Source organism: Poecile atricapillus, chromosome 5, assembly GCF_030490865.1.
Source record: "Poecile atricapillus isolate bPoeAtr1 chromosome 5, bPoeAtr1.hap1, whole genome shotgun sequence".
NCBI classification, from domain to species: Eukaryota; Metazoa; Chordata; class Aves; order Passeriformes; family Paridae; genus Poecile; species Poecile atricapillus.
Genome location: NC_081253.1, coordinates 9,694,493 through 9,708,588, shown reverse-complemented (window position 1 = coordinate 9,708,588; position 14,096 = coordinate 9,694,493). Strand labels below are relative to the sequence as shown.

At 44.7% G+C, this 14,096-nt stretch overlaps 1 protein-coding gene across 5 annotated transcripts in view; it reads left to right on the top strand.

The window, feature by feature from the left end:
- KALRN (kalirin RhoGEF kinase) overlaps nt 1–14,096 on the top strand; it is a 473,821-nt gene that overhangs the window by 443,875 nt on the left and 15,850 nt on the right. For 2 of the 5 annotated variants that reach the window (XM_058840639.1, XM_058840640.1), the window contains 2 exons: nt 843–1,081; nt 1,934–3,257. In XM_058840639.1, coding sequence (XP_058696622.1) covers nt 843–1,081; nt 1,934–2,185 — 491 coding nt within the window. In that variant the 3' untranslated portion in view covers nt 2,186–3,257. Of the gene's footprint in view, nt 1–842; nt 1,082–1,933; nt 3,259–5,400; nt 5,525–6,863; nt 6,924–14,096 lie in introns of those variants that run through there. The other 3 variants (XM_058840643.1, XM_058840637.1, XM_058840642.1) reach the window with 3 other exon arrangements.

Here is a 14,096-nt window from a genome sequence, read left to right as displayed (position 1 = left end):
TAGGTCTGGGGCTGGTAGCCTGAGCCCAGAAAATCTGCTCACTGTGAGTCCCAGCCCTGATCCCTTCTCCTCCAAACATAGCAAATTATTTATTTCTTTATGATGTGGATTTTTTTCCATTTCCCAGTGCAAGCTCTCTCCATGACTATAAAATATACTCTCACAAGCAGACTTTATTTTTTATGGCTTATGAAGCTGTTTAGTGTGGCCTGTTGGGTGTTTTCTGGAGAGGTTTGGACTGCTGGGATCAATGTCTTGGTGCCGTCTATACTTCCTTACTTGCTGGCCAGTCCCAGCAGTTTCCTTGAACCAAAGCAGTTAATGTAGAAAGCACATTGAGAGCCAAGTTGAAGTGCATTACATCCAAAGACTATTTATTAGTCACACTTTCTTGGGAATATGCAAATGGGACTCAGAGGTCTTGACATGTGTTTCCTGATGCTAGCAAAACTCACTGCAAATGTGCTGTGCACCTCTTAGTCAGGCTTTCATTTATTTTGACTACAGGATGTGATTAATTTGTGCAATTTCAAAGCAAATGAATGCAGTTATGTATGCTGTAAATGGCAAACATTTTAGCCTCCTCTCTGTGTAGGTTAGAGAAGCTGTTCTTCACATCAGCGTGGAGTGCTGTGTCCAGTTCACGCACAGCACAGTGTAAAGTGCTTGTGTCCTGTCTAGCCATGAGCGCTCCATGTGCTTCCATGGCAGCATCTCCTGCTCCTGTTTGGTTTGCAGCATATGAATCTGTTCTGTTTGAACCACCCCACCTGTTTGAACACCTCTGCAGCCCCTGGCAAGGCTGTTGGGAGCACGTGGCTGACTCCTGTCCTCTCTTGCAGCGCTGCAGTCGCCCATCGAGTACCAACGCAAGGAGAGCAGCTCGGCGGTGCTGCGGCCCCAGGCTGGCAGGGTCCCTCAGCCCAACACCAGGCCCCATTCTTCTATTCCAGTAGGGTCTGAGAAGCCTTTGAAGGCTACAAGCCGTAACCCATCTCTCCCACCCCTGAAGATATCTACCTCCAATGGCAGCACAGGGTATGAGCACTCACAGCCCGGAGACAAGTATGAACAAAGCAAGGTACTGAGCTCATCTAATAAAACATGATCTCACAGCCCATTTCTTACACCACAGGTGATCCATGTTGTTAGCTTTAATTAGCAGCTAACCAGGTCAACAGGAATCAACATACTGAAGCAATGGGGTTACATGTGATTTGGGATTAAACAGCTCATGCAAAAGCCCTGGCATCCACATGGATGGAACTTCATCTGGGAAACAGAGACAGAGCCTGATCCTGGAGCACTGATCTCTGTGTTTTTCAGGGCCCTGTGCTTGCAGATCTGGTGAACTAGATATCCATTTGCAGTACTGGCAGAAGTCATATTCAGGCTTCTCTAATATCCATTAACCACCCATTCCTGAAAAACTCTGTGGTAGGAAAGAGCTTAGACCTTTTCCCACATAACAGCTCACAGGGTGCCAGCTAAAGCTTATAATTTGGGTAGATGTGTGCTGCACACAAACCACCAAAGAGTCAGTGGCCACCAACTGTTTGGACCTTGCTGCTGACTGAGGTTGACCAAAGCCACTTTCAATCTGACCTATCTTTATCTGTGAGTATTCACTCAGCTTCATTGGTGTTTCTCCCTGTTTGGCTCAGCACAGATCCGTAACACCCCTGCAGATGAGAACACCCAGGGGCACAGTCGCTAGCAGCTTTGAAGTCTGATGTGAAATAGGAGACTGGTTTGTATTAGCTTACTGCCACCTTTCAGATCTTTAAAATCCTTTTCTGCCAATGTGAACTTCCAGTTTTGTGTCATTTTCCCTGGTCTGGTTAGGCTGGACATGAAGTAGTGGGATCGCTGCCAGAAAGGGCAGGTTCCTCCGCGCCAGCCGCTCACCGCTTTGTGTTGTGTCCGTTTGCAGACTGATTTGGGAGGGTGCAATGGGACCTCTTCCATGGTGGTGATTAAAGATTACTATGCACTGAAGGAGGATGAGATCTGTGTGAATCAAGGAGAGGTGGTTCAGATCCTTGCTATCAACCAGCAGAACATGTTCCTGGTGTACCAGCCCGCAAACGACCACTCTCCAGCCGCTGAAGGATGGATCCCTGGCAGTATCTTGGCTCCCCTCCCTAAATCCACTACAGATAGTAGCGATGGAAGCATCAAGTAAGTGCCCTATTGGCTTCGCTGGGAGCACTATGTGGATTTTTTGAGGAAAATAAAATAAATAAATAAAAATAAACCCAAAAGGTAGGGAAATCCCGCTGGTTTTGATCGACAGTGCCATTGGAACAAGCTGAGTGGTCAATCCGCAGCGTCGGGCAGCCATGGTGGATAGCTCGGGTTTTGCTTATTTTCGTTTTGTGGGATTTTGTTTATACTTTGGAGAGAAATAAAACCATAGACGGTTAAAGATATGCTTTACGTGACACCATTTTACACCAACATGGACCTGCTTGGACTGGACTTATATTTATGTTGTATTAAGTTACTAATCTATATATTGGTTATAACAGCATCTAGATAAAAAAACAACAAACACAAAAATCCAGGCTCTGTGTTGGACCGAGGTTTGCTTCTCAAGGAGGAGAGATTTTGTTGTCTATGGCAATTTCCTTGTACAGCTTGTATCTTTTTTTTTTTTTTTAATTTGTTTTGGGGTTTTTTTCTGTTTGCAGTAACTTTTGTAATATATTTTTTTGTTTGCAAGACCCCCATCCAAGTACATTCCTGTATAAAGTATTTTGCACTATTTAAAAAAAAAAAAGAAACAAACTCACATCGATGAAGTCAGGTTGTGCAATATAATGGATAGTCGCAATGTTCATCATTGTACCTGTAATGTAACTAATTTTAAATGTACTATTTTAAATATGTAAAATAAATTTTCACCATGAGCATGTTTTAATGAGGTAAAATAATTAGTTTGACCCTTTTATTTTGTTTGATTTTATTTTGTTTTGATTTTAATTTTGTTTATAATATTTTGTTGCTTATTTAACAAATGTGTGGATATATATTTTTCTTTTCTGATTTTTAGAAATTTGTCAGTCTGAAATGACTAATGCAAGAAAGTGGTTTTTTGGTATTAAATACAGAAGGTACAACCCTCTTTTCAGTAATACCTGTTGATTTCTTTTAACATCTAAAATGACTAGATGGTAATGCATGATGTATGCTACAAATTGTGTTGCCTTACACAGATACCTCGAGGTGCAGAACTGAACACGAGGACAGGTTTTGTGACAGATTCACTAAAAGTAATAACTTGATCTCTGCTGCCATTTCAGTTAAGAGAAATGATGACTTTACCTGTCAGCCAGTAATGAGTGCTACCTGGAATTGCATGTTAAGGCAAAGGAATTGCTTGGCACATCTCTTGCACATCTGCCACAGCCATTCCCGGGTTCCTCTCTAGCCACAGTATGCAACCACATGCCCTTAGAACCATCCACTGTACCAGACTCCTGGTGAAGACTGATTGCATGGCAGCTGTGCAGTAAAATTCTGCATCAAATTCTGTAGGCAGATGAATTGGGGCCAGGAAGGTGTAACAAAATTGAAAGACACATGAACTGCACTTGTCTCTTTGTCACTGCAGTGAGATTTAAAGTCCTAAATGATGTTTCCAGACTCCAACCAGTAAAACAACCCTGAAAACAAAAAGATGCTTGAATAATAGGAGTCCTATGAGAAAAAATAACCTGGAGCTGTGCTATCTTCAGTCCTATCTGGTCTGCCAGATCACAGTGACTACTTAGTTTAAGTCATAAAACTGTTTCTTCTGTGACAAATATTGTACACAAAATATATGGTCGATGCAGCAGTGTTGGCACCATGAATATTCATTATTCATTATATATTCATTATATAGATCAGGGAGCCCCATCTGCCATGTTCTTGACTCTTAAACATCCTAAGGGAAACATAACAGTCCTGAAGTGTTGGATAACTTCTGCTGCTCTGCAGTTCTCATTTGGACCTTGTCCAGAAACGCCCCAATAGCAGTCAGCACCTCGTGCCCGTCTGAGCCGTGCAGGGTGTTCTGGTGCTCCCTGTGCTCAGACAGGACTGCCCGCACAGGCTGATTAGTGCACGCTCTAACCCTGGTGGCAAGAACAGTCGTCGTGACCCAGTTCAGTCTTGTGGCTGTGGCAGGGTTTGCTTGTTTAACTGAGCTATTGTACAGCTCCCATCAGGTGCTGAGGTAACAGCAGGAAGCGTTTAGGAGTCAGACGCAGTGTTCATGGGGGAGCGACGGCTGTGTGGGGCATCCTTTGGGTCCTACCTTGCTAACATACTGCGTTTTATTGGCATCACAGGTGATCCCTGGATTTCATACAACTTCCTTTGTAAAATGTATCAAGGTACTGTAGACGTGACATGTGCCAAACATTGGGCTTAAACATGCAAATCAAATTTGCATGACTTAAAGGTGGGCAGATGCTTTGAACCTGGACCCCAGCTCATCACACTGCTGTTTTGAGAGCTTTATGCTTTGGACAACATACCCCTCCCCAGATTCCCCCCCCAACCTGCCCACTATTTTAACCAAATGAAATCCATACCAAGAACTGTTTTGGTTTTTTCTTATGTCTGCTTTGATATGCAATTCTCTTGTCGACACAGCATTGCTCTTACAAAGGATGATAGTGGTCTTTTTTTATTTTTTTCCAAGAATAAGGTCATAGGAGAAGTAATAAGGGGTGAAAAATTTACTGGAAATGGTGCCTGCTGTGATGCTAGCCAAAACCCATGAGCTGACTGATGTCCTCTTTAGCTGGATTGGCAAAGTCAAATGGGAAATTCTTGGTCTTGAGAGGCACAGCAGAGCTTGTAATTGTAGGAAATTACTTATCTCTTGGAAAATTAATAATGCAGCTCCTATTCAGCTGTTTGTGTTCTGAGCAACATGTAGTGAGCAACAACTTGAATTTCTTAATTTTCTTTTAATTTCCTATATGGAATAATCTATTAGGACCATTCTTACGTATTTGTTACACTGCTTTTAACCAACAAGACTGAGGACCAAGTTGGTCTTTTAAATGTAGCAAAATTAAAACAAATTTCTATTTGTGGCAATGCAAGACAAAATCCCCAAAACCAGATGACCAAGTTTGAGTTGCCTGTGCTTCCATCATGGACATTTTTTTCCTGCTCCATGCATTTAAACAGCGTGGCACAACATCTGCTTTGCAGAACTCTTTGGTTTGGTTTTTAACTTCAGCTCTCATTGCTGAGATTGAGACGGGCATATTGCCTGCCGGTGGCTTTCACCTTCTAGGGAATTGCAGTAATTGCAAATGTGGATGCTGGTTCCCCTTTCCAAAACCTTTCTTCCTGCTATGATTTGCCATTTGATTGCTGCGTTTTTTGGTACAACAGGAAGTCATGTTCATGGCATACCCTGCGCATGAGAAAGCGGGCGGAAAAGGAGAGCAGTGGCAAAAATGAAGCCAATGGGCCACGTAAATCCAAGGATATTCTGGGGAACAAAGTCTCTGTTAAAGTGAGTAAGGCCATCTGAAAGCTCTGTGCTGCTCTCCTGCTTCCCATCCTTTCCACCCCCTGTAGCATCCTCTCCTGAGAGAGGGAGGGGGTGGCAATTTTGAGTTTGGGTTTTGGTTTTTTTGGTTTTGTTGTATTTTTTTTTCAACTTCAGTTATCTTTTTTTTGTTCCTTTTTTGTAGTATCCATTTTAGCAGGATTTTTGCATGCAAGATAAAATGCAGTCTTTGTTTTTTGTTTTCTTTTTCCTGGCATCCCACATGCAAGTAAGTAATCCTCATTAAGAAACCCAACTATACACATGGTTAAATAACTTAAAATTGTGACACTAGTGATTTACTGACCTCTGATCTAGCCTAGTGCAGCTTCATCAGAGCAGCTGTAGCAGTGAGAAAGCCACTGGGTGAACCAATGGCCTTGCTGATGAGCTTTCTTTAGGTCAACATTTCACCAGATGTTAAGATAAGGGGTTTCCAACCTGGGGATTCTGAAGGTTTTTGGTCTAGGGAGATGGTCTCAATGACCTTTTTCTTTCCATGTTATCAGACAGGGCAGAGATGCTGACTCTGTCTTGCCAGGAGAAGGTCTCGTGTGTGTGTGTGTCTGTGTGTGTGTGTGTGTCTGTGTGTCTGCGTCTCTCTCTCTTTCTCTGAGATCTCCCAGTATGGAAAAGGTTGAGAACTGTGGGGTTAAGCTCCATCTTCTGCTCTGGGTGCCTGACTACTGTGCTCCAACTCAGAGGATCCATCCCTATAAACCGACCATGAGGCCTGCTCAGGACTAATCTGGGGCTTTCCCTCCCAACAGAGGCAAGCAAACACTTGTTGTGATTTTGACACAACCAAAGCCCAGCCTTGATTCAGGAAAGCACTTGAGCATGTCCTTTGGATACACCCCTCTCCAGGAGAGTCTATGATGAAGTGTTTTCCTTTGCAGAGGCTTTCTGTCTTACAAGCCTGGTGCAATAGCCCTGGCATGTGCAAAGGGAGGAACCCTGACACTGCATCCCGGGCGCCCTCGCACCCTCTGGATGAGGAAGGACTGGGCCCAAGGGAAGCAGCTGCTCCAGCATGGTGGCACAGTTCTTCCTCCTCTTGCTTCCTCCTCGTTTTCACTACCTGAACGAATTGCAGAATCACTGCTGCTTCTCTGGCAAAAGCATGTCTTTGCCTTTGCTTCCCTTGTTTTGTTGTCAGTTTGTTTTTCGTTTGTGTTTTAGGAGCATTTTCCCTACTGTTACCCATTTCCATGCTGCTCACAACCGTGCTGCTCTGCCCTGACTAACCAATCTTTATTCTAATCTCTTGTTCTCTTTCTTCCTCTTCATGCTGCCAAACAAGGAGACAAACAGCTCAGAGGAATCAGAGTGTGATGACCTTGACCCCAATACTAGTATGGAGGTAGAGACAATCATCCTTGTGATTATTTTTACCCAAGAACATGTGTCCGTTTTGAAATGCCTTTGCTGCAAGGGGAGTTGGTGGGTCTGTATAGCTCGCAGAGTGTGTGCCAATTTAGTGTGAGTCACAAAAAGTGTCAATTCTGGTTTTGCCAAGCTTTGACCTGGACCCTGGGCTTCTTTTGTTGTGGGAGCGGTGGAGGGAGCTCAGTAACAAGCTCCTACTGAGCGGGAGGCTCACGTTGCCACCCTCAGTCTCTGCTTCCCACCTGGGACCTCATTCCAACAATAATGCAAGTGTGTCAGCTGCTGATAAATGTAGCACCTTTCTATATTGAAAACACTCCTTGCCCTGGCAATACATACTTGAGCTACCAGTCAGGCCAAATGTTGTTGTACCACAACCAGCACTTCACCTAGAAAATCAGAAAATACATTTCCCTTTTCTCTTAGCCGAGTGGGAATTGCATTTCTGTCCAGGTACTGAAGGAGAATGGTTAAACCAGTTGTGTGAATGTTCCTATATCTCAAGCAAGGCTGATGCAGATAGGTGGACCCAAATTATGCTGTGTTATGCCGCTGGTTTTCCATTGTGAAACCACCAGTTCTAGTGGAGTGCCTTGTTGAGAGAGCCTGAAAGAGCTTTAAAATCATGCAGAGTTATGTGTCTGGTTCTCCTCAATTAAAATCTAGCAGGATCCTTTTTTTCCTCCTGTTTATAGTGACCACACAAAGCATTTCTAAACATTTTTCCAAGGCTGAAAGAGGTTCCTGCTGAAACAGGCAAGGACATGGTTCAGAGAGACGGTGATCTTGTGGTGATGACAGGACAGGTCACTGGAGAACAGAGATATCTGTGCCCTAGCAGATCTCCCAGATTTTGTCAGCCAGGCTGCACTACAAACATCCTGCAAAAGAAAGCTGATCTTCCTCCTGAAGGGAAAATAAAAAGAGAAAGAAGTGTATTGAGGTGCACCACCTACGCTCTTAACCTGAAAGCACGCTTTTATTTTAATTGTGTTGGGATGTGTACTAAAGGAAAGCTTTTGACCCAGCTGACATCCTGGAGATTGAATGGTCCTCACCTCCAAAGCTGCATTATTCTCAGGAGTGTGTTTACATTTTCAAAGATCATTTTTCCAGCCACAGGTAATATCTGGAAGTGTATGTATTTGTTATAAGGCAGTGCCCTTTATTACACATGAGTCTGTGGAAGCTTTCACTCACTGAAAATTGCCCTGTGGAGCAACAAGTGGCTGAGACAAGGGTGATTGTGCAGAGCTGGGTGAAAATCACTGTTCTTTTGCAAAGGATTTCTGTGTTTTGACTTTGTTCAACAGGAGGAAAAACAAATGGTTTAGCATTTCCAGCGGGAGGTATCTGAATCCTTGCATTGTCAGCATTTCTAGTCTTCCTGAAGGCTTGATTTGTGCTTTTACCATGGTACAGTCTACTGTTCTGAAGTTCAGGAGAAAAAAAGTCTCTCTTTAAACCAAAAGACACCAATGTGAAGTCTTAGCTATGGTATCATTCTGCTATTGGGGGAGTAACTGTGTGCCTTATGCGTGACTATTTTCACTCAGAAAGCCCCATCCTGCATTTCCCAGGTCACTTACTGGAGGTGACAGTGCCACTGCACCGCAGACCCCAGAAGCCACAGTATTCCTCATGGCTTGGAAAGCTCAAGTTTGCTTCTGGCAAACCTCTCTGGGGCTGAGCAAATATTTAAAATGGCAGAGGAAGAGAAAATAAGAGAACAATTGTGGGGGTGACTTACTAAGGTCACACTGCCCTGCAAGGAGCAGGACAGCCCTTGCTTTGTGCTGGTTTTAGAAAATCTGCAGCCAGGATTGAGTGTGGTCATCTCGTTGATAAAAAATATTGGGAGGAAGGGATTGCTAATACCCAGTATAAACTAAATAAAGTCATCTGGAGGGGGCAGAGCAAGGGCAGACTCATAAAATGCTGGTGAAGCCTTAGGAGATGCCTTGGGGAAGTCTGATCTGTAAAGGTTTAAGGTATTCACTGCTGGAAGCCACAATTGCTCTCCCTTTCCCTTTATTATGAGTGTTTTGATTTTCCTTTCCAAACGTGTTACAATAAATGGGCTATATTACAGCCCAGGAGGCCAAAGTCTTTTCTCAATAAATCAGAGGCAAAACAAGCTAATTCCAACACCAGAGCCTGATCCAGGGCTTAATCGATCTTCTAGGCTTTGTCTGCTGGGCTTAGATAACTTAAACAGCTGTGCTGCCCCTCCAGCCCCACCACAATGAACATCCACATCTCACCTGGTTTTGCTTTCCCTGCTCTGTGTGGAGTGCCCACCGATGAGTTCCCGGGGCAGCTGGAGAAACGTGATGGCCCAAGGAGAGGGAACACCTGTCCTCACTCCTGGCCAGGCTTGTGAGGGGTTTTAGAGATGCTGGAGGTGCTGGCAGAAGAGCTGTGTCCTCAGAGTTGCCTTTCCTGTGTCACTGAGGTGGAGTCATCACTACAGCCAGGTAATAATAGGGCCAGTCACCCCTGACATCCCTCTTCTTCCCATCGTGCATGAGAACGTGCAGCCAGTGCTGGAACAGAGACAGCAGTCTCTAAATGCAAAGCAGACATATTAATTACCTGGAAACATGGGTGCAATTATCTCCACCCTATTTCCTGCCCAAGAAGTCAGTAAGCTGCTCATAGTACCCATGGAGTCCCACAGCTGCTATGGCCTTTCAGATCTCGCTTTGTTTGCTATTGATGAAATACCACAGTGGATTCCATTCAGTAGACTCCAGGTTTCTGGAAGCACTTTGCTTTTGTTTCAAGGGAATGCAAAAACAGAAAGAAATGTGGAAAACATATAATGTGAGAGCAGGAAACAAAATTCTGGGTGACTGTTTAAAAGAGCTAAAATTCCACTACTGGATTCTTGTTCATGCAGGCCTTTGAGAATTTCCTATTCATTGTAGCTTTGACTAGAAAGAGCATCTCTTAGTGACTGGTTGCTTCTTTTTTTCCCCCCCTTTGTTTATTAATATGTAATGAAAGTGCATAAAGATGGAAATGAAGTTTGATTTTTATTTTCCCCCCTAGATTTCTGCTTTGTGTGGTAGTCTCATAAAAACAGAAGGCACAAACCCACCCATTAAGTATGTGAGTGTAGGAGCAGGCACTTAAGAGCCATGTGTGGCCATGTGAGTGACAGGAGTAACCTACACTTAAAAATGATCTGAGACTCTCTTTCCACATGTCTGTAGTTCACAGGGACAGACAACTCCACTTCTGGGAAGATGTATGCCCTTGTGAATCAGTAAATATCATCCACACCCAAGTCTGGGGTCCTGGACAATGACACAACTCATTGTCCTACAATTCTGTGTTGTAACATCTCATGGGGTTGCAGCATTGCTGAGGAGGTCACGAGGCAGCTGTGTAGATCCCATCAGGAAACCTCCTTTGTCTAAGGGAATGTTCTTCCAGCAGTCAGAAGATCTGACTGAGCTAAACCTCACTAAATCCAGCAGCAGCTCCTCCCAGCTTTGGGATGGACCTCAGGTGTAGGGCTCTGACACGGCTCCAGATGTTTTGCACAGCCCCAGCTGCAGTGTCACAAGTGCTGTTGGTGACACACATCTGTCACTGAGCCCCTGGTGTCTGTTCCAGTGTCTCTGCTGTGCAAAGCAGAGATGAAGCCCAGGCCAAGTCACTGGAAGTGCCATTAGTGAGCTGAGCTGTTGCCAAGGTACGTATGTTGGGCTTCCTAATCTGTTTCCTTCAGTTGTGACATTCTGGCACGTCAGGAACTACTCAGAGACACCTAGACCATGATAAGCACTAGGAAACATCCACTGTAGAAGAATATTGTGTTAGCACCCCCACAGTCCACGTGGTTGAGTAATGTTTTGGTGGATACAGCGCTGGCTCCAAGTCACCACTCAGCTCAGGCCAAGAATTCTCGAGTGCTTTGTGCAAATGCCTTCACTCCCTGCCTGAGGCTGTCCACCTCCAGAGTGATCTCTTGGCAAAGTCTTACAATACTGTAAGAAAGCCTTTCCTGGCCTGTTAGCACAGTGTGAATGAGTATGATCCTGGGAGATTCCCTGGGTTTCCCTGGGGCTCCATAGGCAACACTGCTGTGCCGCTGCCCTGAATGGCCAGGGCTTGCTGAGACAGACCAGGAATGTGGCTCATCAGGTGTGACATGGCCTGAGCCAGCAGCACAGACATGGTGGATTAGCTTTTAGAAAATCAAGTGACCTACTTCATCTGCAGGAAGGTGTAGGGTGCTACAACACAGTGCCAGGGACATCCCACAGACTCAGCCATGGAAACCACCAGCCATTAGGGCCAGGCAGCAAGAACGAGGCAAGAGGGCTTCTGCTCTGCACAGATGTTGTACAGCATCTCCTGTGCCTTCCTCATCAGTCCCAAAGGCAGCTGAGCCCATCCACACTGGTGCCAGAAGGATCGCCCATCCCTGACAAAGGCTGATGTCATGGGATGCTTCATCAGATGTCATTTTAAATTATATTTTCCCTTTGGTAGCCTCTGTCCATTTGTGGTGGAATCCTTATTTGCTCATTTAATCAAGAAATTTCTCTAGTTAAGTTGTTTCTTTTTTGGAGGAGAGGAGGCTGGTGACACTGTGAGCCTGTCACCCTGAAGGTCTCAGTAAAATTACCCTAGACAAAGATAGGTGATAGATATTTTCCTAAAAACTAGAGTCCACCTAATTTATCTCTAATTAATTTCATTTTTTTCAGAGAATCATAGTTTTTGGTTTTGACTGAGGTAGCAAGGAACATGCTGCTGACTCTGCTACCAGTATGAGCAAATGTGTCAGTATTGTATTTTAACTCGGTGACCGAGAGGTTCACAAAATGTTCAGCCTCTTGTCTTGGAGTAAACATGCCCTCTGCTGTTTAGGTGAAGCACCGACCTTGTTACAGAGGCCTTGGTTTGCAGACTATTCTTAGGCTTTGGGGGAAAAGTAATATTCTCACTCCTGGTTTTGATATGTTCCCTTAAAATGGGATTGAAACATGGCACTGGAAAAAGCTGGTCATCTGCTGGGCCCTTCTGTGCACTGCTGTGTCTGGGCTGGGTGTAATCCCTCCAAGGGAGTGGGGTAGGCATGGCAAGGACACCCTGCAATGGAGAAACAAACCCTGGCCGAGGTGAGAACCCTCTCAGGCAGCCAAGCTGTGCTTGCAGAGTGTTTTGGGACTGGCCATTGGCGTGGCAGGATGGCTTCTCCCTCCCCACCAGATAAAGAAGTTGTGCACAAGTGAAAGATAAGATCATGCTAAGAATTAGGGCAGGTAGAGTCGCTTTGCAAACGGGCCTTACAGCTACTGCAGATGTCATTCTATCCTTATAACATGAGCTTAACAGACCAGGAAAAATACTGCAGAATATGGAGTTGCTGGAGAAGCACCCATGCTGCTTTGCTAAAGCTTGACTGTTAAGTTTCACTTAATTGACCTAGATGCAGGTCACTTAGATCCCTGCAGGTGCCCAAAGGCATTCAAGTACATGTCTTATGTGCCTTCTTGGTCTGAGCCCTGAAACAGCACAGGCTGGAAGAGGGAGAAGCAAGGTCTATTTCTGGCTTTTCATTCAATAGCCCTGACCTGTCCTCACATTCCTTTATCTCACCCCCCTCCCTCCAGCTGCCTGGCTTTGCCTGGTCAGTGTTAGACCCCACATTACTTGAACAGAGAACATTTCCACATTCTGCCTTTTGTTACCTTGCATAGGATTTCCATTTTCAGATGTCATTGTACAGGAAACAAACTCTCCTGGACACAGAGGGGAGAAACTTTCACCTGTTCTGGGCCATGCAACAGGTATTTCATCCAATTAAAAAAAAAATATATATACCTCATCTTGATTAAAATTATGTCTCAAGGAAAAGAAGCACATCTGTGTTTCTTACATGCACTGTGAACTAAGTTTGATCCCCTTAGGGTTTGTGTTTGCATGGTGTGGACTGACACTGAAGCTGGAGTGAGAAGTTCTTGTGTTGGGTGGTGCCATCCCCATGAGCTTGTCCTCTCACAGCCAGACTGGTGCAGGAGGTGTTTGCTGGGATCTCTTCAGGCAGCCCTTGTCAGCATGAGACCCTGGGCCACCTTCCCCTGCTCACGGCCACCACGGCCCAGGTGCTCAGCTGAGGGCTGGGCTGTGAGATCCTCATTCAAACTGCTGCAGACTGTGTGGGCAAGAGCATCCACAAGGGGATCCAGTCCTGGCACCAGCAGGAGGCTGTGTGGAGAAGCAGTACATGAGCTCCTATCCTCTGAGGCCAGTGAGAACAATCTCCAGGAGCTCCCCTTCTCCACCCCCAGGGATGACAGACCTATTTGGCAAATGAAGAAATTGTCTCCAAAGGTCTTGCACTTAAGCTAGAAGGACTCTATGGAGGCTCCTGCCATCCAGCCATAGCCCAGGAACCTGGTCAGCCTGCAGGGAGAGGCAGCAGAACCCCAGGGCCTGGGAGCAGATGAAACACCAAGCCAGCCCCTGGGTGCAGATCAGGCTGTGAACCTTTGCTTTTCCATTCCTGCCCTTCTCACCCCATATTTGATGCTGTTCTTCAAAGCAGAAGGAATCCCATTCCTTAATAAGGTGGTGTATTAAATCACTTAAATGTTCTCGTGCAGACAGGCTTTTATTTTTGTCTAAGCTTCCAGCAGGCTAAAGATGTGATGTGGCTGTGGAGGTGTTGCTAGGTACCATTTGATTAATTAACAGATGAAGTTTTGGGAAAGAAAATGTAAATTTTACCCACAGACGCTTCCAATAGTAGGTAGCAGTGATAATTCTCTTTCTTTTATTCCCATGGTGAGGCAATGAAAAAAAAAAATTGGTAAGGCAATTATTATAAATTATTGTACTTTGGAAGTCACTAGAAATGTAGAATTATTTATTTATAGGGATATCTATTACATTCATCATTGTAGTTGCATCTTCTAATGAATCCTTTAGAGTCATAAAATTAATATAAAGTGTTAATGAGTGTTTCTTTCTCCTGATCTCTAATCCTACAGGGATGGAGATCAGTGAATAATAAGGGAATTTAGTGCATGCTGCAGGGAAGGAAGGGGAGAGCTATGGAAAATGGATATTTCAGTTAAGCCAAACACCACAAAAATGAAGATGTATGTGCAAATGAGCTAATGCC